General features: G+C 42.2%; 1 protein-coding gene across 1 annotated transcript in view; it reads right to left on the bottom strand.

The window, feature by feature from the left end:
- OBFC1 (oligonucleotide/oligosaccharide-binding fold containing 1) overlaps nucleotides 1–27042 on the bottom strand; it is a 39679-nt gene extending 12637 nt beyond the window's left edge. Inside the window, exons 1-7 of the mRNA XM_011957341.1 lie at nucleotides 26855–27042; nucleotides 26216–26410; nucleotides 19264–19359; nucleotides 14002–14067; nucleotides 8981–9142; nucleotides 7794–7917; nucleotides 6139–6310 (exon numbers count right to left, since the gene is read on the bottom strand). Of these exons, the coding sequence (XP_011812731.1) occupies nucleotides 6139–6310; nucleotides 7794–7917; nucleotides 8981–9142; nucleotides 14002–14067; nucleotides 19264–19359; nucleotides 26216–26348 (753 nt within the window). The 5' untranslated portion in view covers nucleotides 26349–26410; nucleotides 26855–27042. The remainder of the gene's footprint in view (nucleotides 1–6138; nucleotides 6311–7793; nucleotides 7918–8980; nucleotides 9143–14001; nucleotides 14068–19263; nucleotides 19360–26215; nucleotides 26411–26854) is intronic.
- Nucleotides 27043–27276: the final 234 nt, after the last annotated feature.

Genomic DNA, 27276 nt, shown 5'->3' with positions numbered 1-27276 from the left:
AGCAGTGCATGGCTGTAATCCCAGCACTCTGGGAGGCTGAGGTAGGCAGATCTCTTGAGCTCAGGAGTTTGAGACCAGCCTGGGCAACATGGCGAAACCCCATCTCTATAAAAAATTAGTTGGGTGTGGTGGCGCATGCCTGTAGTTCCGGCTACTCAGAAGGCTGAGGTGGGAGAATCTCCTAAGCCCAGGAATTTGAGGTTGCAGTGAGCTGTGACTGTGCGACTGCATTACAGCCTGGGCAATAGTGTGAGACCCTATCTCAAAAAAAGAAAAAAAAATAAAGAAAAAATTTAAAAATTTCCATTATTTTGAAGAATGTTCATATTCCATCCTAATGCATTGACATTCTGAACTTGAAAGTGCTTTGGAAACTCTACTATGTCATCCAAATAAACTTGCCAACCATATATAAAGTAAATAATTCATTTTCTTTCCCAACTTATAATTAGCTCTCTTGAAAGCAAAATTAAGAAATGCTCATTTTCTAAAGAAAGCATGTTAAACAATGTAATTCACTCATTAAATAGAGTTATATCTTAACTGAACTTTTTGAAAGTTTGACTTCCAGCTGAACAGGAGGTTTACTGAATGCACATCCAGAAAAACCACCAATTTGGTAGAAATATCTTGTGCTTACAGTAAGCGGTGGCATGAATCTCTCGCTCTTCTCTGTATGTGCGGACACTGCCTCTGACTCGGATCGTGTCCCCAATCTCTAGCTTTGTTCTCCGCTCAATGGTCTCTTGCAGCTTCTTAAGTTGCGAGGTTAAGCTGAGCTCTCTTGCTGCACTTGGAGCAGCTGTAGTTGTTTAGAGCCAGAGGGAAAGAGAAAAAGTTATACCACAATCACTTTACCACACCTGTGAGACAGTTTTAGGGTAAGACCAACACAATATGCTTATTTATTCTACTTCTGAGTAATTGTTCTACTGCTGGAAATCCACATAACCTTTTGGAGTCTTCCACTGAGAAAAAGGTATAAACTGTAATTATTCAAGAGTAGGGTGAAGGAAATGGAGTCTAGACTGAGGTCCAGGGGGCAAGTTCCGACAGGCTCCAGGGCCTTCTTTCCTGCCCTGCATCGCCAGTGCAGTCAAGGGGCACTGTATGGCCTTGAGACGAATTCTGTACAATGAGTTCAGCTAGGCGTGGTAGCAATAGCTTTAAACAACCTTTCAAATGTCCTTGTGAGGAGACTCGTCCCACCTGAGTGCTCAACATCCCAATTTCTCCCCTTTCATCTCTGTTGGGAAACTAGGCTAATCTGTCTCTCTCTCAAACACACACACACACACACACATGCACACTCACACTTTCTCTCTGTCACCACTTAAAACTATAAACTTGAGCAACTTCATGATGAAAAAAACCCAATGTACACTCAATTCTAAATAACTTCTATCACTATTTTACTTCCAAATTGTATTAAGTAAGAAGAATTGTCACAATGTCTGGGTACTACAGGTGCTGTTCTAAGGACTTTACAATGTATTAGCACATTTAGTCCTCACAACCACTCCTGCTTATTAGCCCCATTTTAGAGATGAGGAAACTGAGTCACAGAGAGGTCAAGCAACTTGCCCAAAATAAAACAGCTAGTTAGAGACAAGGCTGGGGTTTGAACCCAGGCAGTCTCTAGCTCCAGAGCCATCCCACTTATCCCTTACTCTCTGCTGCCTGCCCCAGGAAGATACTCATATTTCCCAGTTACAGCTGGTGGGTGTAAAAGACTGTGTGTTCTGTTTTCTGTCTAGCATAATTTCAAATACACATATGTATCCAAAGAAGCTACACAGCCAAGCATTTTATGTTTATTAGAGATGGGGTCTCGCTATGTTGCCCAGGCTGGAATTGAACTCCTGGCCTCAAGTGATCCTCCCACCTTAGTCTCTTGAGTAGCTGGGACTACAGGCGTCCGCCACTACGCCCGGCTAATTTTTTGTATTTTTAGTAGAGACAGGCTTTCACCATGTTAGCCAGGATGTTCTTGATCTCCTGACCTCATGATCCACCCAGCTGGGACTCCCAAAGTGCTAGGATTACAGGTGTGAGCCACCGCGCCCGGCCTACAGATCCACTTTCAATGTGACAGAAATTTGTCAAGATATTGAAAAGATCAGAGTTCTAAACAAACGTGGCAAAGCTCCCAGTAAAGCATTTGAAGGCCAAGTCCTACCTCTATTGAAAGGTACTTACAAAGGCTATGTGGGGCAGTACCCAGAGGTGCTGAAAAAGCGTGGCTGAGATTTGCTAATGACATTTCCTCCAGGGGAGAGGGAAGAACCTCCATAGAGTCCCAAGTGTTCACAGGTCCATCCCAGAGAAACCTTCTCTTTCTAGAAGAGGCCTCCGAAACAGGCTTTTTGTTACTCTAATAGATCCTGGTGATGTTTCACAAATGTACTCTCCTGGGCTAACGATAACAGCCTAACACTCTAATTGAATTAACAGTGTAAGTTTTTCTTTAAAAGAACAAACTGGAGAACCTCATCATTAGCGCCCCCAAACTGACAAACATTCCAGGTTAGGACAGCGTCCATTCTGAAGGGAGAATAAGGCTAAGAAATATTTGACAACTCCCACAGGCAGAAAAGCTCTCTGGGTGTGTTTAGAATAAACACCTCACCGAGCAATCCTCAGCCACACATCTTTTTATTCACAGAGGCTTAGGGCAAAACTGCTTTTAATTTCATACCTGAGTGCTCTTAGGGGATGCACCATCAGCGCGATACAGACTCCTTTGCAAACCTTCAAAACTACTTAATCTTTATAATTCTAAGGAGATCTATATTCTTTAGTCAATTTAACGTAAGGATCCTAAGGGTTCGGTTTATTACATCTCTTAGCAAGATAGAAATAAATTGGAAACTAACTAGAGATGATTGTTACATGATTATTCTTGTCTTTAAAAATGACTTTTGGTTATCCCAAAACCATATAAAAAGTCTAGTTCCCCCTCCCAGATTTCAGTAAGATCAAGTAGCAGGAAGAGAGAATGCTGGGCCTGGGAGATTAAAAACACAGTTTCAGCTGTGAGCAAGGAGGACTCAACAGAAATGTCTCTCTGTAAATATAAACAATACTTGAAACTTCCTTTCCAAAAACATTTGCCTCAGCTGACCTTGGGACATATTTCCCTGGCCTAGTTATAAAGACCATAGTCTCAAGGGTAAAGCCACTAATCGTCTCTTCCAGCCAGCAGCTTTTCCTGGGCTGGGATCTGTGTCTTTCTTGTCTTTTTCAAAAGAGCAATGACAGACTCATCAGATTTAGGAAACCGAAATTGCTCACAGACAAAAAACAAAAAAAAACAGTGACTAGCTAAACGTACTGAGCCTTACCAAGCCTCTCCTCATCTCAGGTCAGGAACTGGGTGGATCCCTGAAATATATATAGTCTTCATTCCCAAACAAACTCAGCAGTCATCCAGCTGTCAAAGAAACAATGGTTTTGCAGGCCCTGCTTATCATGTTTCTGGATTTGCTAAGAAGGACCACTATGAAAAAAAGGAGGAAACATTCAAGCCTGCTCTCTCTCTGCCTCTAAACTATAACACCATCACAACGATTTGTTTTCGTTAAGCTTTCATCTGTATGACAACAGAAAGCACCAAAGGATCTAGGGTTTCACTCTCATTGTAAAGCACCTTTAGTCTCCTAGGAATCTATTAAACAGAACTCAATTTAATCACACTGACCTCCCCCAACCAGAGCAATGTGGGGGACTAATTCATGATTGACAGAAAAAAGAGTTTCCAAAGACAAAACAAATATAGTACCATATTCAATTCTTTTTAAGCATATAGCACTAGGCAGACACAAGTTTCTGCTGTAAGCATTTTCAAAAAGATATGCCAAAGGTTCTCCACAGATCATTTTGAATGGAGGAGTCTTTTAGTCCTCAAAGAGTCCTTAAGTCTCTCTCTTTACTTAATTATAGCTATCACAGAAGAGCTGGCTTCACATGAAAAATATGGTCTTCGCTAAGCTTTAAAATTTCTTTCCAAACATGCTGATAGAACCATCCGCAGTCCTAGGAGGTCAATTTGGCTTTGAGCTGCCTCTAAATGATTAAGTGGGAAGAAGGTCAATCTTGCTGTCAGCCGACAGCTGGAGCGCTGCAACTGTTTGAAGCAACCTTGGCAAAGAACAAAGCAGCCAGTCGTGACCCTTTCCACCTTGGTGTTTTCTGAAACGATATCCCTCATCTCCCCGTATGAAACCATGGGTCACTGGGCACATCAGGCTGTCGCCCAGAAGAGATAATTAGGACCACAAACAAAACTGAGAAGCAGTGGTCATGCCCAGGAGGTCAGGATGTGACTCAGTATCTGTTCCACCAAAATCAAGAACTTATGTTACCTAGCGAGGGTGTCCACAGCAGCCTTGTTGGTAATGGCAAGAGATTAGAAAACATCTAAACAGTCCAGGAACAGAGAGATTGGTCACATACATGATGGTACATGTGACAAAAGACTCTAGGGGCCAACCTATATGTACGGCTAGGAAAGAATCTGTAAGACACACGTCAATGAAAAGTGAGGTGTCTCATAGTATACTACGCCATGCTAACATCTGTGTAAAACAGAAGGGGTTACAATGACTTAGAGTACATGTAAGCACAGACTATCTCAGAAGGATATTCCAGAGACTAGTACTGGTGCTTGTCTTAGGGGAAAGGGAGTGAGAGGGAGGATGGGAAAGAAATTGACCTTTACCTTTACACTTTGTGGGACAATTTGAATTTTTAAAAATCATTCATTCCTTCAATCAGCAAATAATTACTGAGAATCTGCTTTATGCCAGCCCTGTTCTAGGCCCCGGGTAGACAGCAAAGAATAAGACAGACAAGGCCTCTGCTCTCACAGAACTTAAATTCTGATGGAGGAACAGGCAGGCAAACAAAGACAGACCAGTGATGTCAGATATAAAAACAGGGTGTAAGAGTGAGGGGCCACGTGGCAATCAGAGCAGCTAGATGGCCAGGGAGGGCAAGGAGGGACATTTAAGCTGAGATCATTCCCTGGTGGGATAAAGAAAATAAATAAATGAGTCATGTTACAACAACAACAAACCTAAGACCTGTAATGAAAGGGAAAGCCTAAAACCAATGTCTCAAATAATTCTTAATTCCAAGCAATACGTCAATACCAAACAACCAAACAAGTTACCCAAGTAACACTAGGAGTAAAAACACAGAGATAACTTTCTCTTTTTTCTTTTTCTTCTTGGGACAGGGTCTCACTCTGGGTGACAGTCAGGGGCCAGGGTCACCCAGAGTGAGACCCTGTCTCATTTTTGTATTTTTAGTAGAAACAAGATTTCACCATTTTGGCCACGCTGATCTCGAACTCCTGGCTTCAAGTGATCTGCCCACCTTGACCTCCCAAAATACTGGGATTACAGGCGTGAGCCACTGCACCCAGCCCCTCCTTTCTTAATCTTATTATGCTTAATATTTGAGTAGAAAAAAATAATAATAGTCTAAGGTCCATAGTACTAGGTTGTTAGTATTCATTGAGATGGATGTTTAATCTCAGCAGAAGCCAAGTGACAGGGAAGTAGATAAGAGGAGGTAATTATCCATCCAAGATGATTTATTGATCAGCAAAATGATTCTTGAACTTGAACCATGGTTTTTAATGACTTGCTCTGTCTTTTTCAGAACAAGACTAACCCATTGTGTTTTAGGAGTTTAAATAAAGACCGAGTTGTATTCAGTGTCATTTATGAGTAAAATTTCAAAGAACACTTAAGAATTTTCTATTTTTTAATTTTTTATTCCTCTTAGAAAAAGTTATCTCAGTTAGCCAGGCATGATGGCACATGCCTGTGGTCCCAGCTACTTGCGAGGCAGGAGAATCACCAGCCTGGGCGACAGAGTGAGATTGTGTCTCCGAAAAAAAAAAAATAATAAAATAAGGAAGGGGTAGGGGCAGGTCCAGCCTTATGCCTCATTTCAAGTTCTTAGTGGTCAATGACCTTTCCAGAATAGAAACAATGTGTGACAGAACCATCCCCTCTGTTCCCTGGGTCAACTCTGTGAATCTTCATGCCACAGTCACTTTCACCCACACCTGCAGTTGCAGATCTAGGGCAGGGAACCAGAATTCTCACGCGGGCATGCTGCACTCACTTGGTCAGAGCAGGCACTGTGAATCACAGGCTGATTGGCAAGGCACAGCAAAGACTCCACCATTTCCAGCTCCTGCTGGTAAAAGCTCTGCACTCTGTTCTCCATGAGGAATTCTTTGGCTTTTTCACTCAGCAAACTCGTGAGACTGGGGAGGTCCAGGGCGCCTGGATTGCTGCGGAGGGAAAGTATTAAAGAGCTCTGCAGAAAACCATCACCTTTGTTCCTTTTTGGTGCATAAAAAACAGAAAGTTAGCTAGAAAATGCAACACTATATTGGGGTTTGTTTTTCATACAAAGAGTAATTCATACAGTGAACATTATGTGGTTGTTTAAAATGATGAGGCAGAACTACAGGAACTAAGATATTCATGACAGATTAGGAGAAAAAAAGTCAAACTGCAAAACAGCATGTAAGGTATGGTCCTATTTTTATTAAAAAACAAATGGAAACCCACAAAATCTATGGGTGAATATTCACGCTTGTGTAAGCACAGAAGAAACTAATTTAAAAAGACACACATTGGCTTATGAACATCGGTAATCTCTGGGGAATGGTGCTGAGGCAGGAAAGTGGAGACAGGAAAATGGAGAATTTTCACTTTTTATATGAGTCTATAGTTTTTTTTTTTTTTTTTTTTTTTTTTTTTGAGGCGGAGTCTCGCTCTGTCGCCTGGACTGGAGTGCAGTGGCGGGATCTCAGCTCACTGCAAGCTCCGCCTCCTGGGTTTATGCCATTCTCCTGCCTCAGCCTCCGGAGTAGCTGGGACTACAGGCGCCCGCCACCTCGCCCGGCTAGTTTTTGTATTTTTAGTAGAGACGGGGTTTCACCGTGTTAGCCAGGATGGTCTCGATCTCCTGACCTCGTGATCTGCCCGTCTCGACCTCTCAAAGTGCTGGGATTACAGGCTTGAGCCACCGCGCCCGGCTATAGTTGTACTTTTAACACACTTTTTTGAATAGATAATATATTCATGTTAAAAAACATTAAAGGATAAGCAGTGAAGTCTCCTTTCTATCCCCTTCCCGTTCTATCCTTCGGTCCCCACCCCCCAGGGAGCTGCTGTTACCGGTTCTCTGTATCTCCTCTCAGAGTTCTTTTATGCATGCATTAGCAAATATCCACACACTCTCATTCCTCCTGGGTTGTTTTTCTCCCATATAAAAAAGTAAAATCATCCCTGGTTGAGAATGACTGGGGTGGGTTTTTTTAGAACAGGTTTTTGATTATGACATGCTATGGTATCATATTTTGATTATGAGGTGACTTGCTACAGTTTTCTTCAGGTTTCTTGCCTTGGAGTTCATTAAGCTTCCTAGATCTGTGAGTTTAAAGTTTTTATCAAACTTGGAAAAATGTCAGGCATTATTATTTCTTCAAAGTGTTTTTCTCTGCTCCTGCCTCCACTCCTCCTTCAGTGACTCCAATTACGCACATAATTTCCTCACAACCACCCTAGGACATCTGTGCTATTTTCTCTTCACGTTACAGTAGAGGAAATTGAAGCACAGAGCGGGTTAGAGGGCTTGCTCAGAGCTCCACAGTGTGTAGGTGGATGATTCGGGATTTGAACCCAGGCCAACCCCAGCATCTGGGCTCCTGCTGCTTCGCTTTCCTGCCGTGGTCACGTGCTCAGCAGTGATAAGGCACCACTTACCTTAGTGCCTCTTCTTTCTCTAGGGCTGAGCTGCGAAAAGGCTGGTCATAAACTTTCCTGTAGATAGTGGGCAGCTCAAGCATCCTTGCAATTTGAATGTTCCACACTGGGTCATCCACTTTATCTAACAAGTGACCAGAAAAAAGATGTCACAGAAATTGCAAATTACATTGAGATCAGTTCTTTCCCAGGCCCAAACTGCTGCTAGGACAACAGTAAATGAGGTGCTGGGTGGGCCTTCCTCCCTGTGAGTGCCCAGGGATCACAGTCTAGATGCACTAAATGGCTCCCAGTCATCCTGCATGAGGGAATGCGATGCCCTAAGTGTCATAGGCTTGGCCAGGGCCAAGGAACCAGGAAAGCACATCAATGTATTGATTCGTCTCCTCCTCTGGTGGACAGCAGGGGTTGTCCTTGAGATTTCCAACTGAAAACCAGCTAGCACAGTGTAAAGGGAAGATGATGGGGAACTGTCATATTTCTGATTAGCTGTTTTCATTTCAAGTTAATGGACTTAATGGTGTTCAAGAAATTTCTGGCCAGGCACAGCAGTGCATGGCTGTAATCCCAGCACTCTGGGAGGCTGAGGTAGGCAGATCTCTTGAGCTCAGGAGTTTGAGACCAGCCTGGGCAACATGGCGAAACCCCATCTCTATAAAAAATTAGTTGGGTGTGGTGGCGCATGCCTGTAGTTCCGGCTACTCAGAAGGCTGAGGTGGGAGAATCTCCTAAGCCCAGGAATTTGAGGTTGCAGTGAGCTGTGACTGTGCAACTGCATTACAGCCTGGGCAATAGTGTGAGACCCTATCTCAAAAAAAGAAAAAAAAATAAAGAAAAAATTTAAAAATTTCCATTATTTTGAAGAATGTTCATATTCCATCCTAATGCATTGACATTCTGAACTTGAAAGTGCTTTGGAAACTCTACTATGTCATCCAAATAAACTTGCCAACCATATATAAAGTAAATAATTCATTTTCTTTCCCAACTTATAATTAGCTCTCTTGAAAGCAAAATTAAGAAATGCTCATTTTCTAAAGAAAGCATGTTAAACAATGTAATTCACTCATTAAATAGAGTTATATCTTAACTGAACTTTTTGAAAGTTTGACTTCCAGCTGAACAGGAGGTTTACTGAATGCACATCCAGAAAAACCACCAATTTGGTAGAAATATCTTGTGCTTACAGTAAGCGGTGGCATGAATCTCTCGCTCTTCTCTGTATGTGCGGACACTGCCTCTGACTCGGATCGTGTCCCCAATCTCTAGCTTTGTTCTCCGCTCAATGGTCTCTTGCAGCTTCTTAAGTTGCGAGGTTAAGCTGAGCTCTCTTGCTGCACTTGGAGCAGCTGTAGTTGTTTAGAGCCAGAGGGAAAGAGAAAAAGTTATACCACAATCACTTTACCACACCTGTGAGACAGTTTTAGGGTAAGACCAACACAATATGCTTATTTATTCTACTTCTGAGTAATTGTTCTACTGCTGGAAATCCACATAACCTTTTGGAGTCTTCCACTGAGAAAAAGGTATAAACTGTAATTATTCAAGAGTAGGGTGAAGGAAATGGAGTCTAGACTGAGGTCCAGGGGGCAAGTTCCGACAGGCTCCAGGGCCTTCTTTCCTGCCCTGCATCGCCAGTGCAGTCAAGGGGCACTGTATGGCCTTGAGACGAATTCTGTACAATGAGTTCAGCTAGGCGTGGTAGCAATAGCTTTAAACAACCTTTCAAATGTCCTTGTGAGGAGACTCGTCCCACCTGAGTGCTCAACATCCCAATTTCTCCCCTTTCATCTCTGTTGGGAAACTAGGCTAATCTGTCTCTCTCTCAAACACACACACACACACACACATGCACACTCACACTTTCTCTCTGTCACCACTTAAAACTATAAACTTGAGCAACTTCATGATGAAAAAAACCCAATGTACACTCAATTCTAAATAACTTCTATCACTATTTTACTTCCAAATTGTATTAAGTAAGAAGAATTGTCACAATGTCTGGGTACTACAGGTGCTGTTCTAAGGACTTTACAATGTATTAGCACATTTAGTCCTCACAACCACTCCTGCTTATTAGCCCCATTTTAGAGATGAGGAAACTGAGTCACAGAGAGGTCAAGCAACTTGCCCAAAATAAAACAGCTAGTTAGAGACAAGGCTGGGGTTTGAACCCAGGCAGTCTCTAGCTCCAGAGCCATCCCACTTATCCCTTACTCTCTGCTGCCTGCCCCAGGAAGATACTCATATTTCCCAGTTACAGCTGGTGGGTGTAAAAGACTGTGTGTTCTGTTTTCTGTCTAGCATAATTTCAAATACACATATGTATCCAAAGAAGCTACACAGCCAAGCATTTTATGTTTATTAGAGATGGGGTCTCGCTATGTTGCCCAGGCTGGAATTGAACTCCTGGCCTCAAGTGATCCTCCCACCTTAGTCTCTTGAGTAGCTGGGATTATAGGTACAGTTTTATAATTTTTTACTTTGGTTTTTTTTCACTAGCACTATATAGCGGCAGTACAGCTTAGCCATCGGCATTTGGCTATTGGAGTCAGAAAGACCTGACATGAATCTCAGTTTACCTCCTACTAGCTGTGTAACCTTGGACAGGCTGCTTAACCTGCTTCACCTCACTGTGCCTCAGTTTCCTTTCTACTCTTACATTTCAGTTTCCTCAATTATGAAATGGAGGTAACAGTAGAGTCTACCTCATACACAGAGTTGTTGTGCATGATCTAATTGAATATTTACATTCTGCACTTAGCACAATTCCATATTTATAGGAAATAATTAAACATAAACTATTTGTGATGATGAATAATTAAACCTTCTAGAAAAAGTATCTTGTGTTTTGGGGGTCTTTCATCAGAGATTATTACTGGATAAAAAATTACAAACTGGTTTACAGTTCATTACATACTGTCAGAATGCTTGCCAGAATAAACTGATCAAACCCTTCTGTTTTAGACAACGTTGTCAGCAATGCACACATGCTCACAACTCCTATACCAGCTTCAGTCATTTGGATTTTTAATACCTTAACAAATACATAATTATTCCGTACATCTTATTTTGCTTTTAAATTGCAAAAGAGGCTGTGTTTTTATACAAGATGATCTATTCTCTGTATTTCTTTATAGAGAAGCCCTTCATCAAAATCAACCTAATACGATTTTGACAACTGTGGCTCTGTAACGTGCAGAGGCATTAATTTTCCTTGAACACACCTACTATACCCAGGGAAACAGCAACGTAGGGAGTACAGAGAACTCTGTGCATTCAGTAAGTGATAGGTAGGAACCTGGATGCAATCAGCATTACTGCTGCTCAGAGCTTACTGGGTTTCTTCAAAAAATTCCCAACTGCTACTTTTTCAAAAGGCTGTCCCATCTGCATCCCTATCCCCAGATCCTCTTCTACTTAGGCTGAATTTTAAAGGTATTTATAAATCTCATTGCCATTATGCAGACATTATAGGTGATAGTAAATGCTTCACGTAGCACCACTGAAATGATCAGACTGATGGTTGTCCTGAGAACAAGAAGCCCACCTTTCACTTAAAGGGTGAGCCAAATTGCCGAAAGGAGGCTCAAGCTGTGTAATTTAATGAATATAAGGAGAAGACTGGAGCCTGACAGAACTTCACTTTCAGCGTCTATTCCATCATGAAAGAGAAATCCCCTTTAACATTCTAATACTCAAGGCCAGGAAATCTTAACTTTACTCATAGGCCAAGTCCAAACGGTACATTCAATGTGACATTTACAGGACCTAATACTATATTCTTTCACTTTAATGGACTGGAACACGATTTTGACTCAGACTAAATTTTGTTTAAAAAATTAGTCTTTGCTGGCCACCTTCCAATGGAAAGCTTTTAAACTAAGGGCAATTAAATAAAAAGGAGAGAATGGGCTAGTTGGGAACAATTTAAAGACGATGAGACTCATTTTTAGGTTTTCTCCTTTTCTCCTTGTACTCTTACCTTCTCATTATATTTGCAAAGCAATCTTAAATTAAGGCTACCCACTGTGATTGTTCATTCCTTTATCTACTTATTGATATTTTAAAAATCTGACTCTCAGTATTAATAACCATTTTGTTGATCTAAAAAATTACTAAGTGTAAGAATTATATATTCCTGATGATGCTATTTCTTTAAAAAGAGTTAATTTTGAAAACTGAAACAATGACTAAAACAGGGGTCTGCAAACTATAGCCCATGAACCAAATCCATCCACAGCCTGTTTTTTAAAATAAAGTTTTATTGGACCACAGCCTGCCCATCTGCTTATGTACTGCCTGTGGTTACTTTCCGCTATAATGGCAGCATTGAATAGTAGAGACACACAGATCATAGGGTGCACAAAGCAGAAAATATGGCCCTTTACAGAAAAACTTCGCTGACTCTCCATCTAGAACAAGTATGCATATTCAAAGTACACCTTCTGACTGAAGATTGTGACAACAACCAAAAATCTGCAAATGATTTTAATACTGCTACAGTTTGATAAAAACAAGTTTGAATGTTTTTGTCCCCTCAAAATACGTGTTAGAAATTTCACCCCTAATGCAACAGTGTTGAAAGATGGGGTCCAATGGGAAGTGTTTAGTTTATGAGAGCTCCACTCTCATGAATGAATTACGGCCACTATAAAATGGGTCTGCAGAAGTGGTTCTCATTCTCGTGCTCTTCTGCCACGTAAGGAACAGTTCTCCTCCCTCTAGAGGATGTAGCATTCAAGGCGCCATCTTGGAGGGGGGACCTGGACCTTACCAGACACCAAAACTTTGATCTTGGAATTTCTGACCTTCAGAATTATGAGAAATAAATTTCTTTCTTTATAAAATTACCCAGTCTCAGATATTCTGTAACAGCAGCACAAAACAGATTAAGAAAAACACCTCAGACATACATAAAAATCCAGATACCTGATTGTCTCACAGGTTTATTTCTTGCCTATCAGATATCTGCCTAAAAACATGTGGTCTCCCTTAAATCTACCTACAAACCTTCCTCACCAAAGCAATGCCATTGATTTAGATGTTCCCAAATTAGAGATTAGAATTCCAAAGTTACATGAAACTGACAGCCAAATTCTAAATGTAAATACATCAGAAAATTAAGCAAATGAGCATTCCATTGATCCGTACAGTCAAAGTACAAAGCTGAGATTCTGACACATTACGGCAAAAAAGAAGAAACAACCCCAAGCATTAGATATTCTTACCATACATAACGCAAGTAGATAGATACTAGATGCTAGATATTAGAGCAGGCAGTGTTTACTGAATAACCCCACTGTGTATGGCACTACACTGTGTATGTTGCAAAACACAGAAAAAGCAAGCTTTCAGTTTTCGTAGCTTCTCTAGAACCAAAAACCATCACCAATATTGCATGATATTTTTCATATTATGAACTTAACTTTAAAAAGTATCTAAAAATTGGGCCAGGTGTGGTGGCTCAAGCCTGTAATCCTAGCACTTTGGGAGGCTGTGGCAGGAGGATCACTTGTGTCCAGGAGTTTGAGACCAGCCCTGGCAACATAGTGAGAACCTGTCTTAAAAAAAAAAAAAAAGTATCTAAAAATTATGAAAATATATTCAAGCAACTCCAAATGTTGTTTCAGTTATAGTCAATGTGTTCACTATACAATTTTAAAGTTCTTTTAATTTATATTACTTAATGGATAACTTCCAAAGGAATCCTATCTTACCTTCTCAATCTTAGAATTTCTGGTATTATTTGTTTGAACACAGAGATTTCAGGAAATCTGGACCATGGCAGCACAGAAGTTAGTGGCAACCATGTGAGAGAAACAGTCATCAAAATGTTCTTTGGTCAAGTGATACGGCTGGGACAAGGGGATTCAGACTTGGCTAGCAATTAGGCTAAGACGCCTTGACTTATGTAATAACGGGCATGGTAAAAATGGACTGCTGAAACTCCCTGCAACCTACTCACATTCCTGTAGGCTTAGGAAGAAGTGAGCACCAAAGAGATGGGAGAAAGAAAAGCAAGTGGCTTTCCTATGGCATCAGTTTTCAGAGCAGCCAAAGCTCTGGGTATAGTGCTTCAGGTAGATCAATGTAACTCACCAGCAGATAAATGTGAAAATTTAGTCCTGTAGCTGTTTTGATGAACTACGTCGAGTAAAATCCATTAGTTAGGTGAAAAGTAAAGGAATGTGGCAAATAAAATTACCTGATACAGACTCAGTATTCAACTTTTTCCAGCAGATGCAGTTTATAACTCCAGTGCTGTCATCCACTGCAAGAGAAAAGTAAAAGGGTAGAAGAGAGATTTGGGCAAGGCTGGTGAATTAGCCTACTGTCATTGCATTCAGCCATACTGAAAGATGACCTCTTTCAATAGCCTGGAGAAGCAAATCCCTTATCAAACTCTCCTTCCACTTTTGAAACAACCTCTCACTGTATATGAGTATAAACTGCTTGTCTGCACAACTCAATGTAATACACAAGCCCAATGGGATATGGTCAGCATTTCACTTATCCTACCTCAAGGTACTAATGATTAGTACCCTCAAGGGTACCCTCATGATGCTTGTCTACACCTCTGTACTAAAAATGGTGGCCTTCGGAAGTTAAGTGCAAAAACTGAACGACTGCTCACATACAAAATCAGCCCTTCTCTCCCACCCTGAAACAAGAGAGCATCGTGTGGTTTGTGGTTAGAGGCACACGCTCTTAGGGTGCAGCCTTCTGTCACAGTGTCTTTGCTAGCGTGCTGACTTACCAAGACAAAGCGTTCCAAGTCATTTGGCCTGGGTTTCTCTTTGTGAAAGATCTTTTGCCCAGTCCTCACCACTGCAGGGGATGTAAGGAAAGCCAAGCACATCACAGAAGGGTACCGTTTTATTTTCATAATAGAAAATAATTATATCCTGGCCACAAAAACAGTACTAGTCTGGCTTATGTTATTCCTGGTTTATCTAATTTTTGCAAAAAATCAAACAATTCCCATTGCAGTTATATTTACAACTATAGAGGAATTTGGAGATGTTTGCTAGGGAATAACAGGCATTTTCTCTTTGCTTAATTTCTGACAAACTCAGAACAGAGGTTGCTAAGCATGGGGTCAGTGGGTCTCATAATTAAAAAAAAAAAAATCATCAACTAGACTGTTGTAAAAGCACACATAATCCTGAAGAAATCTAAGGCAATTTTTTTTACTGCTGGCCTAAATCCATGCTGAAGAAAAAGCCAAAAAGAGTACTTCCTATACTAAAATAAATCCTAGATGGGTTTCATTTTGTTAAATACAAAAGAGGTAAACTTAAGATGAGAAGAAGATATGGGTGAATACCTTTAACCCTGGGTTTATAGTGGGTGAGGAGAGACTTCTTTAAGCAGACTCTTAAAATCAGAACTCATTAAAGAAAGTCTGATAAGTCTGACCACCTAAAAACTAACACTGGATAGCAATATCCCAAATGATAGGGTCAATGATTTAATATATAAAGAGCTCATAGGCTGGACATGGTGGATCATGCCTATAATCCCAGCACTTTGGGAGACCAAGGCAGGAGGATCACTTGAGCCCAGGAGTTTGAGACCAGCCTGGGCAACACACAGACTCCATCTCTACCAAAAAAAAAAATTAAAAATTAGCCAGGCATGGTGGTACGTGCCTGTAGTCCCAGCTACTTGGGAGGCTGAGGTGGGAGAATTGCTTGAGCCCAGGAGTTTAAGGCTGCAGTGAGCCATGATCATGCCACTGCACTCCAGCCTGGGCAACAGAATGAAACCCTGTTTCAAAAAATAAAAAATAAATAAAGAGCTCATATAAACTAATAAGAAAAACATCAAGATCACAAGAGAAAAAGTGGCAAAGAAAAGAACATGCGATTCATGGAAGATCTATAAATGGCCAATAAAAACACGTCACTATGCTAAGTTCACTAGTTATCACTAAAAAAAGCAAGTATAAATAATGTATCAACAATGAAATTGACAAATATTAAAAATATTGATACCCTCATATGTTGATAGTGGGAGTATAAATTAGTAACAAATTTCTAAAATTTAAATCTTAACGAGCAAGTTTGGAAACATGCATCGGATTGTGAAATGTAAGCCAGGTGCAGTGGCACATGCCTGCTACTCGGGAGGCTGAGGCAGGATTGCTTGAGTCCAAGAGTTTGAGGCTGCAGTGTGTTACAATTGTGCCGGTGACAGCCACTGCACTCCAGCCTGGGCAACACTGTGAGATCCTGCCTCTCAAAGTTGTTTTTAAATTACTTCCAGATAAAACAAAAATAAGTACACAGATATATACATCTTATGTAAGGCTGTTCACTGTAGTATTCTTTATAATACTGACACTTGGAAATACCTAAATGTTTATAAATATGGAATTGGTTAAAAAAATTACAATGACATACTATATGACAATAAAAAGATATACATGGCTCATTGTAAAACAGAAATATATAATCCAATTTATGTGCAACATTAAACAGTGTATTTTCACAGAAATGATTTTAAGACATTAAATACTAACAGCAGTTTCTCTTGGAGTGTGGGGAAGGAACCCCACATTCAATGTATACGTTGACTGTTAAGCCTAATTTCAGAAACACTGAGAAAGAAACGTGCACAATAGTACTAAGGAAATAGGCATTTCTATATTTCTTTGATACTGGGAACATGTTTAGAATGAGGAAGGATGTTCACCCGAACACTGACATTGTTTTGCCTGATTTATAGTGTTTCACATGATTTTTATATACTTCATTAAAATTGTCTCTAGTTTGAAATTTTATTTTATAATGAGTAAGTACCATTTTAAGAATCCAAAAAATGAGTAAGGACATTTTGTATTAAAAAAATGCATGACACTTCCAGGCACACCACTTCTCTGCAGTTGAAAAGCTTGATTTATAATAGAAAGCTAAAAAAAAAAAAAAAAAAAAAAAAATTAGCAGGCCAGGAGCAGTGGCTCATGCCTGTAATTCCAGCACTTTGGGAGGCCGAGGTGGACAGATCACTTGAGGCCAGGAGTTCGAGACAAGCCTGGCCAACATGGTGAAACCACGTCTCCACTAAAAATACAAAACTGAGCTGGGCATGGTGGTAAGCACCTGTAGTCCCAGCTACTTGGAAGGCTGAGGCAGGAGAATCACTTGAACCCGGGAGGCAGGGGTTGCAGTGAGCCAAGATCACACCACTGCACTCCAGCCTGGGCCACAAAAAAAAAAAAATAGCCCATGAACATTTGTCCTAGAGAATGTGAGGTTATTCTGTTCTTGACTGTAGCCTTCCAACATTCTAGGTCTAAGCTCGAGTTGCTACCAAGTGTTCTGTGCACTCTGGGCACTGTCACCAATCCCTGGACTAACCAGGTTTGTGATCTCTCCCAGCAGACTGAGTGCCTTGGTGCCCAGAGGTCTGGATGCTGGAATGCCCCTGAATGGAGGCACCCTTGCAGTGCTGCACAACGTACTCCACAGCTACACAGCACTGCCTGGGCCACTGGCCTTTTGTTTCAGCTGCAGGATGAGTCAGTGTAAGCAGGAAGCACCCCCAGCATGGGCCTGCGGTGAGTCAGGCAAAGCAGAACCCAGAACAGTAGGGAGTGGCCACCTGGCAGGTGGCCCAAAAGCCATGTTGTGCCCGAGGACAGCAAGGAGAGGGGCAGCTCTCCACAAGAATTAAAGTTGCAGAAGCCTCTCTACTCTCAATAATTTCAGCAGTCAGATGCTTTTTATTTTCCCGAAGCCCACAGATATGTCATGCTCCTCAGACACTCACTCAGAGGGAAATGCTTACTGGAGAAGAGCCAGTCATAGTGCCTTAATCTTTTTATAATGGGAAAAGGGGTTAAGTGAAGCTCCTTTAGGCACAGGCTTAATATCTAGCCTGGTTCTAGGGCCAGGATTTTAAAGTCCTCAAACAGCCTCATTTATTTGATCTGAAAAACAGAAAACTAAAAATCAAATGCAGTTATTTATTTATTTATTTTTTGGTGGGTGGGGGATGGAAGAAAGAAAGAGGAGAGAAAAATCAAACTGAGTTATATGGAGCCCACCGAACACACGGGAGTCAGTAAACAGAATGGACCCACAAATCTCTGTCAGGGGAATCTTGAGCAAGTTACTAAGCCTTAGTTTTCTCATCTACAAAATGAGTACCTGTACTTTCTATTTCAAAAGACTAGGGGTAGAATAATATGAAATTATGCATATAAAAGTGCTTTGCAAATTGAAAGACGCTATTATTTCATCGTTGGCATTTGGAGAGGAAGCACTCTACTATACCACAGTGTACTGCCCACAGCTGGATACACTGTAGGAACTTAGTAAATATTTGTTGAGTTGTCTGGAGAAAAACAGGACCAATATCTTTGGCAAAATAAAGCAGAGAAGAGATTCAGTTTGGGAATGTCTGACAGGGTGATCCTTGTCAGAATTAAAAACAAAAAAATTATATATGTATATATACACACACACACACACACATGCTGGGAAAAAGCAGAAAAAATGAGAGCTTTTATTTTTCACATGTTATTTTATTAAAAGCACAAGATAATACTCTTCAGGAAAATGAGTACATGTAAAGAAATGCAATGAGATTGTATCTACAAATTATCAATTATGCGGGGACTGCCAATGAAATGCTCTTGGTCACAAAGTTCAACGGCCTTCTATCTTTCCTCAAGAAGAGTATGAATACAAATCCAAGGCATAGCACAAACAGTGACAATGTCAATTTCAACAAAGGTTTGGAATTTAAAGTTAAGTTTTCCACAAAATATCTAGCTTGGGCTCTTGACTACAGAGAAGCTTGGAGTTCTACAAGGCAATGTCTTAAACGCTTAAAAATCAACTCAATGAAAAAATAAGGACCTATTACACTAAAATCACATGCAAGCAATTCTCTAGTGTCCATAATATAGAAACCCTTTATTAAGCTTCCGTCATCATGAGGGAAAATAAACTTTCTGATAATGGATATTTACCCCTTTGAGTATCAAAAGGCTTTTTGTTAACTGTTCTAGATATAAAGATTTTAAAATTATTTTTCACACCTTCCTGTGTTGTTAAAGAATCTACTTTAACATTAATCTGGTCGTTGCTTTTTAAAGTGATCCACATAACCATATATTACCACCCTTTGCTATTTACAGATATACCCTTGGGCATCAGGTACCCGCCCCCCTGCGCCCTGTCCATCGGTGCTCCTAGGGGGCTGTATTTTAATTCTTCCATGTCCTAGTGCCTCAGCAGCTGTCACTTCACTGAATTCATCAGTATCATTCCTACCCGTTGCCTCATTTTATTCTTAGCCCATGTCTGGGGCTATAAGGGGTACCCCATAGAGAAAGTACATGCCCTTAGTGAGGGTCCCTAGCTACTCTAAATGGCTGGGGCTGCTAAAATCCAACTTTCAGCCCAGAAGGGTCAGCCTTCTACATCAACTTCATTTCAGACACAATTGTTCTTACCTCCATAACTGTAGAAAGCATCTCTTTCTCTCACTCCAACGACAGTTCCCAAGACATCTACCTGTTTTATTGGATGTCCATTGTACAAAAATACACCTAAAATTTAAAAAAAGCAAAGTCAACATAATGTATGATCACATTTTCTGCTTCATTAAATGTTAACTTGTAGGGGGCAAGGGGTGTAAAAAAAAATCAATGCCATGCTGTTTGCTGAAATTCTAGACTTAAGAATCAGTCCTTGACAAATGACAATGCCCCAAGAAATTCCAATGTCTTTTCCTCACAGGTCCTAAGTAGAAAGCTTGACATTAAAGCTTGTACTAGTGCAGACAGGAGAAAACCAGTGCTGTCCAACTAGATTTGGTTAATACACCTCTGTGCAGAATGCTCACAAGGGGCCTGAAAACAGTCATTATAGTGGGGGACCAAACACAGGACTATATTTGAAGCAACTAGAAGAAGGAAAGAGAGAGGAAACCATGAGAAAGGCTTATTTGGCTCTTTTTTTTTTTTTTAACAAGTGCTTTTCTAAGAAATCAGCCGTCATTTCTTTGAACTGACAATAGCATTTTTTTTTTTTTTAAAAAAAGACAGTAAGTAGATTACAAAACACTACCCTTTGGGGCCAGGTTACAACTCCAAAACTTCTCTTTTTATAACTCTATTTTCAAAACCTAGGCTACAGATGGCGGCAGGCAACTTCCTGCCAGAGGAGAAAGCTGAGAGGGAACCTACCCACTGATACCCAGAGGCTTTTTTCTGGCTTGGGGCCAGGACACAGAGGGGCTGCTCAGAGCAGGGAGTCCCTGATGGTCCCAGGGCTGTCCAGGCTCCTGCAGGGTTTCCCTTCTGCCTGTCCCTCAATAACCTGACCCGAGCTCGCTGCTTCACCTTAAGCTGCGTGCACTGTGTTCCTGTCACCTGCAACTAAAGAGTCCTGTCCAATCTCTTTTCCAGCCTCTTCCCCCCACCCCCATGATGGCTAAATTCTTTACTTTCAGAAACAGGTTATAAACTTTTATGTGGTGATTTCTTTTTTCTTTTTTTAAATTAGACATGGGCATCTCACTTTGTTGCCCAGGCTGGTCTTGAACTCCTGACCTCAAGCGATCCTCCTGCCTTGGTGTCTCAAAGTGCTGGGAGCCACCACGCTCGGTCAAGTCCTTTTTAAAATAAACATATGAATTCTAAACTAAGAAACAATGATCACCTCAGGCATTTGGTCATTCTCCTCACCATGAAGCCTAGTCACAGCCTCTATTCTCTCCATTCATGGGGGGACCTGTGGCCTGAATCCTGATGCCCCTTAGAACGCCCAGACTGGCCTCTGCTGATGGTTGTTTCCCTTGTAGACAAAGGGACTGAGGAAGAGTCCAAAGAATGGACAAGGAGCCTCTAAGCCTCAGTTACAGAGAGATACTAGGGGAGTGAGACGTGGTTTTAAGAAATAAGAGGTGGCAAATTTAGCCAAAAGCAAGACCCTCTCCCTCCACAGAGGCACACTTCTAAAGATAACCTGGTGGTTGGAGACTGTCCTCAGGACAACCTTGCAGGCATGAGCTGAAGATGGCAGAACAAGGAGGGAAGGAGCCTGGGTCACTGTGTCACCCCCAAAAGAGAGTCACCCCCATCCAGGAAAACTTGAATTGAATGGAGACAAAGTGGTTCCACTGAAAATCCATGTTTTTGCTTGTGATTTTTTTAAAGATAGGGTCTCAGTGTGTTGCCCGAGTGGCACAATCACAGCCTACTGCAGTCTCAACTCCTGGTCTCAAGCAGGAGCCCAACTAATTTTTAAACATTTTTATGGAGGTGGGGGTCTCTCTCTGTTGCCCATGCTGGACTCAAACTCTCGGCCTCGCAAAGCACTAGAATTACAGATGTGAGCCACCGCACCCAGGCCATAAAATTCTAAGATGTAGCCAGTTCCAACTGGCTTCTCCCAAGTTTTCACAATTGAAACCTAGTCTTTTCCATAACACCATTGATGAGATCTTCAGTCCTCTGCCCCTGCCTGCCTGCACTGACCAAACGCAAAAGGACAGGGAGCCTGCAGAGAAGGGAGATCCCTGTGTCCTGTGTAGTCAAGGGCAGGCTTCCTTATGGCAGAAGCAAACTTTAAACCAGGAAAATGAACCTCACCCAGGGATGCCAACTCTACTGCCATACACCCCACCACTCTGCCTTGGAGTGCCTGTGTGCAGAGCAGGGCTGAGGCACGGTGCTGCTTTGGTGGTCTAGGTTTGCTGCAGGGCCAAGTGGCCTGAGCTCCAAGCTGATCTCTGGCTGCACTCAGCCCTTTCTGCCTCCCCAAATGCTCTATATCACTATTTGTACACTGAGCAGAGTAGAGTTAGAGAGAACTGTTTTATAGAACAGGGCTGGCCTCTCCCTCCCCCGGCCTATGTGATGATCTATCCTGGCTGCCAGGTACTTATTTGTATTAGAGACAGACACTCCATAGGGTCTGTTGTGGCCCACAGCACATAGGCAATCACAGGCAGAAAGCAGAGTCCTTTGGACCCACAGAGGGCCGGCTGTCCGCCACCGAAATGTCTTTCCAGTTGGTGAAGAAGCAGCAGGATGCTCTGCTGGTGATGTCTGAAAGTCCCAGGATTCTTTGGGTCTCCAAGGAGAGCCTAGCATGAACCACTGTCGTGGTTTTAATAAAGAGCAAAAACACTTTCAGATGGGGAAAAGAGTGGAACAAAAGCTATTCTTCCTGGGTTGAGGTCTATGGGAAAGGCACTGAGAAGACTGGGCTAACAGCACAAGCCAATGAAGTCCTCAAGTCACCTGTGATGGAGGCCAGTCATCCAATGCGACAAACTTTGTGTGTGGCAACACTTAATAAAAATCTGAACAGGTCTTCACTTGTGGACACAGTAGACTTTCTTGAAAAAGGACAGAAAAGTGGGGCCTGTGAATTTTCACCTCACAGACTGACAACAATGACTTGCCTTTAAGGACAGACACGGTCACTCAAGATGAAGATGCAACAAAATCTTTCCAGTTCCAAGTGGCTGATGCAAAAAAAACAACAAAAAACAAAAGCATCACAGAACAATGGAGAAAAATATCAGAAGAATTTAACAGTTTGAATTTTAAAACTCAGAGAAAAGCAACTGAGGAGGAAATACACTGCTTAGAAAGAAGAAACTTCTTCAAGTATATAGAAACATGAACTACACGTATCAGATGCACAGCATCTACAAGAAGACGACTGAAGACATGGAAAAAAGAATTAGAGAGCCATTTTCTTCTATCAAAGCAATCTTCTATAAGAAGAGAGCTCAAGAAAATTAGATGGCTGCTCTGTCAACTGAGAGAAAGCTCAGTGAACTAAGAAAAGAAAACAGTAACAAATACTAGATAACAGAGTTTATGTTCCAGCCTTTCCCAAGTGGCCCTTGTGTTCCTGCTGTTCCACATGCAGCCCACAGAGGCCTAAAAGCATCAGAGGATCCCCTGGATCATCAGGCCCCCAAGAAGGAGGAGGGTCGAGCTGTAAGGGTTCAGGGATCTACAGTCACAGGCAGGTTGATTCAGATTTCAAGCAGCCGACCCTGAACGTCTGCAACCACAGCAAGACATTTGACTGTTTTCTCTTTTTAAAAGTACTTTTGATTGCTCTCTTTTTAGTGTAACTGCTGTTATTTAATTGATGCTACGTTATGTTTGACAGCGTTAAAACACCTAAGATAATCTTTTTCAACCAGATTTAATATAATTCTTACGGATATATTATTTCCACTTCATTGTACCCACTAGAATAGGATAAGTATTATATGCCGATTTAAATAAATGAGTCACTATTATTTAATCCATCATTAAAGTCTGACACAGATAGAGATATTTAAAACAATAAATATGACTTCTGTATGTTATCAGCTATTATTAAAAATACATTTTTTTTTTTAGACAGGGTCCTGCTCTATTGCCCAGGCTGGAAGACAGTGGTACAATCACAGCTTACTGTAGCCTTGGTACTGCTTTTCAAAAATTAGACACGGGGTCTCACTTTGTTGCCCAGGCTGGTCTTGAACTCTGGGCTCAAGTGATCCTCCCGCCTTGGCCTCCCAAAGTGCTGGGATTACAGGCATGAGCCATGGTACCTGGGCTACTTTTTTTTAATGCCAAAACAAAAAACAAAAAAACCCACAAATCTAAATACCACCACAATCAAATTTCACAGTATTTTTCTTAGTTTAACTCTAAATTCAAATTTTGGGGAGCTGACGTTTTGCCATCATTTTGCAATACAATTCTGATGGTAACTACTCAAAGTTAGGTTAAATTTCACAGGTGAAGGGCACAGTCCCCCACAATACTGCCCTCACTTGAGTTATGAGTCCCAAATTTTGTGAGGGTCCTCAGGATATCTGTACTTCTGACCAACTGGTTATAAATTTGGGGGTCCCCAATACTCCCTCAGGTTTGATAAGTTGCTTGAATGACTCACAGGACTCAGAAAGGTGCTATACTTATGATTATAGTTTTATCCATGAAGGATACAAATCAGGGCCAGCCAAACGAAGAAATGCCCAGGGCAGGGTCTGGGAGGGCACAAACACAAAGCTTCTGTGTCCTCGACACATCACCCCCTGACACACCAACACGTGATTATCAGCTAGGGAAGCTCATCTGACCCTCAGTGTCCAGAGTTTTTACTGAGGTCTCATAAGGTAGGTACAATTAACTGAATTACTGACCACATAACTGAACTCAATCGCCAGCCCCACTCCCCTCCCAAAGTGTCGGACTGATATGATCTAGCTCAAAACCCCAACTCTCTAATCAAACAGCTGGTCTTTCGGGCATAGACAGCCCCCATCCCAAACTATCTAGGGATCCAGCATGAACCACCTGATTCGCATAAGTTCAAGTGTGGTTAGAGAGGCCACAATGAATAATGATGATGCTCCTGTCACTCAGGAAACTATAATAATTTAGATGTTACCCTTCAGGAACCAAGGGCAAAGGTCAGTGAAATTCTTTATCATACAACACATTCATTTCATATTTTATCATTTTTGGGGTTTGTCTTTGTTATTTTGTTTAAGATATTCTTTGCTGTTTAAACAATCCTAAATTTTATGTAGTCAAAAGTTTTGTCTTTATAGTAAATGAAACCAGACACAACAACAAAACAAAAACCTAGGAGTGGAATTCCCCACCCCCCAGAACACCATGGTATGGTCTAAAGCAGTGCTCCCCATCCTTTTTGACACCGGTTTTGTAGAAGACAATTTTTCCCAGGATGGGGGTTGGGGGAATGGTTCGAGGATGAAACTGTTCCACCTCAGATTATGAGGCATTAGATTCTCCTAAGGAGTGCGCAACTAGATCCCTCACACGTGCACTTCACAATGAGGTTTGCGCTCCTGCAAGAATGTCATGCCGCTGCTGATGTGACAGGATGTGGGGCTCAGGTAGTAATGCTCACTGGCCAACCACTCACTTCCTGCTGTGCAGCCCAGTTCCTAATTGGCCATGTACCAGTAATGGTCTGTGGCCCCAGGGGTTGGGGACCCCAGGTCTAAAAGTATCCACTCTGTCAGTTGATGTCTGCTTTAACCATGAGGTTTCATTTTTTAAAACACTTTGGAAACATTCTCACCAGTGGTAAATCAAAGATCACTGGTCCTGTTTTTGTTGGTTTGTTTTCAATACATCATAAAGTCTTTTGCCTACAGGGAGAGTTAAGCCCGTCATGTCCTTAGTACCTGTTTTCTCACCTGCAGAAGATCATTAAGCAAGGAAGCCTAGAATTTGGTGTGAATTAATTTCTTCCTGAAGAGATGAGCTACGAAGAATACCAGACTGGAAAATGGAAAACTATGGAGGAGGCTGGCTGCCTTCCAAGGGAAAAAAAGACCATTTCCAACAATAATTAGGAAATAAAGGCGTGGCGAAAAATCTGTACAAAACTCATTAGCGTAAGGTCATCCAAATATATTTGTACATTTAACTGGAAACAAACGAAACCTTATCTCATTAAAACTGTGGATGCTTGAGATTCTTGACTACTTCTAACTCATAGTTTTTTATCCAGAAGGCCCTTGACTGGAAAGCTTCACTCAAAATAGCACAGAAAGTTTAACCAAACTCCTCAAATAGCACAGTAAACACGTGGCTATTTGTGAATTATTAGACAGCTACGTGAATTATTTAAATCCACCCCAAACTATTTGTGAATTATTAGACAGCTATGTCAATTATTTAAATCTACCCCAAACTACATTTGCTATATTTTTAGTTATGATAAGCCTATCTCTAGTAGCCACTATGCTAATAAAAAAGAAAAATTTAAACTTTACATGTATAATGCCTTTCTGCTTCAACGGCTATTTCTATCTGAGGGTGCACTATATGCCAGGCACTATTCTAAGCCCTGGGATTACACAGGTGAACAAGACAGATGATGTCCTTCCTCTCAGGGAGTTTATAATATTTTGATTCTGCTTAAGTCAAAAGAAAACAAACCCCCATTACATATCAGGAATCAAAAGATTCCATTACACAGGGTTAAGCTCCATTTTTACAAAGAAACCCAAACTTTGCAGAAGGTGAGTCACATGCCCAGGCCAGGTAAGTGGCACATTTAGGAAAGGAGCCAGGCCTAAGAATATCTGGCCCAGCGATCTCTCCAACAGGAGCAGGGCCAAAGAAAAACAAATAAGCATTTTCAAGTATGAAAGACCCTAAATGGAGGTAAAAACCTCAGTACAAATGTTACTCCCCCAAATACCTACTTAAAAACAAAAAAAGATTTAGACTGTTTTTTTTTTACTTTGCAAATAAATGAACTCATGCGAAGGCCCAGGCTAGGTCACTTTCAAAGCCTGCAGCAGGGAAGGCTCTCCTAAAAGCCTTTAATCCCAGTTTTCTGAGACTTTGGGAAAGGAGGGCAGATGCAGCCCAGGGCATCCCAGGGTGGCCAGCCACATACCTGGCACCTGGCGGGACTCCTTCATGTCCAGGATATCCCTGATGTAGAGTTTTGCAAAGGCTAGAAACACAGGATCCAAACCCCACAAGAGGGAGGGGGTCTCCTCTTCACACCGGCTGGATCCAGGCTGCATCAAGAGGCTGGGCTGTGGCTTCCAGCTAACCCTGAAAGGTTCTGCATCACTGAGTCAAGCATCTAGACAGGACACAGAAATGAGGATGCAATGCGTTTAACGTGGGTCAAAGTGGCACGGCCCTGACGCTGCTCCTAGGTGGGTGTCCAGGACGCCAGGAGGGGTGAACGCAGGGATCCAGGGCCCTGTCAAACTCCATGTCACGGGGCGTGTTAAGAGGCGTTCCTCGCGTCAGGACGCCTGCAATCCTTATGGCTCTCCCGCTGTTCTCCTTCCCACAAAGCACCAACTTCGGAACGGCTAAACATCAACTTTCACTCTGGGAAGATACGTCTATACAGGCGTACCAGAAACCGCTTGGGGTCCCAGGAGGAACGGGCGCCCTCGCAGCCCTGCACGTGTTGGGGCACAGTGGATGGGTCTGATTGTCGCTCTGCCCTAAACTTTCCGCTTTTGGGGATTAGCCAAGAAAAGGACGAAAAATGATACCAAAAAAATGGACCCACTTGCAGCCCCTCCCGCCGCCTGCAGCTCCAGGAACCCTGAAACCCGGCGCTTCCGGCGCTCCGAGCCCCGGGCGGCTACGGCCCAGCTCGGCGCAAGAGCAGTTGGCTGAGGTCGCCTCTGAAGTTCCGGCCCGAGCCCGCCCCCGGCCCCGCCGGGGACCAACCCCGGTCTCCCAGCCAGCGCATTTCCTTTCTTCTGCAGCGCCTCGCCATGGCTCCTCCCCATCTCTCCCGAAGTTCCGCCCCGTCCCACCCGAAGCCCCGCCTCATCCCGCCGCGGCCCAACCATCCGCTCGGCCCCATCAAGCCGAAGCCCCGCCCCGTTACATACCCCGCGTCGGCGCGGCGTACTTTTGGCTCAGGCAGCTCTGCAGCCCCCGCCTTAGTTCTAGCCTCCGCCGCTGAGGCCTAGGAGGCGAGCT

The sequence above is a fragment of the Colobus angolensis genome, unplaced genomic scaffold (genome assembly GCF_000951035.1).
Source record: "Colobus angolensis palliatus isolate OR3802 unplaced genomic scaffold, Cang.pa_1.0 Scaffold44, whole genome shotgun sequence".
NCBI classification, from domain to species: domain Eukaryota; kingdom Metazoa; phylum Chordata; class Mammalia; order Primates; family Cercopithecidae; genus Colobus; species Colobus angolensis.
The sequence above is the reverse complement of the archived record's forward strand: the minus strand, read 5'-3'. Positions and strand labels throughout refer to the sequence as shown.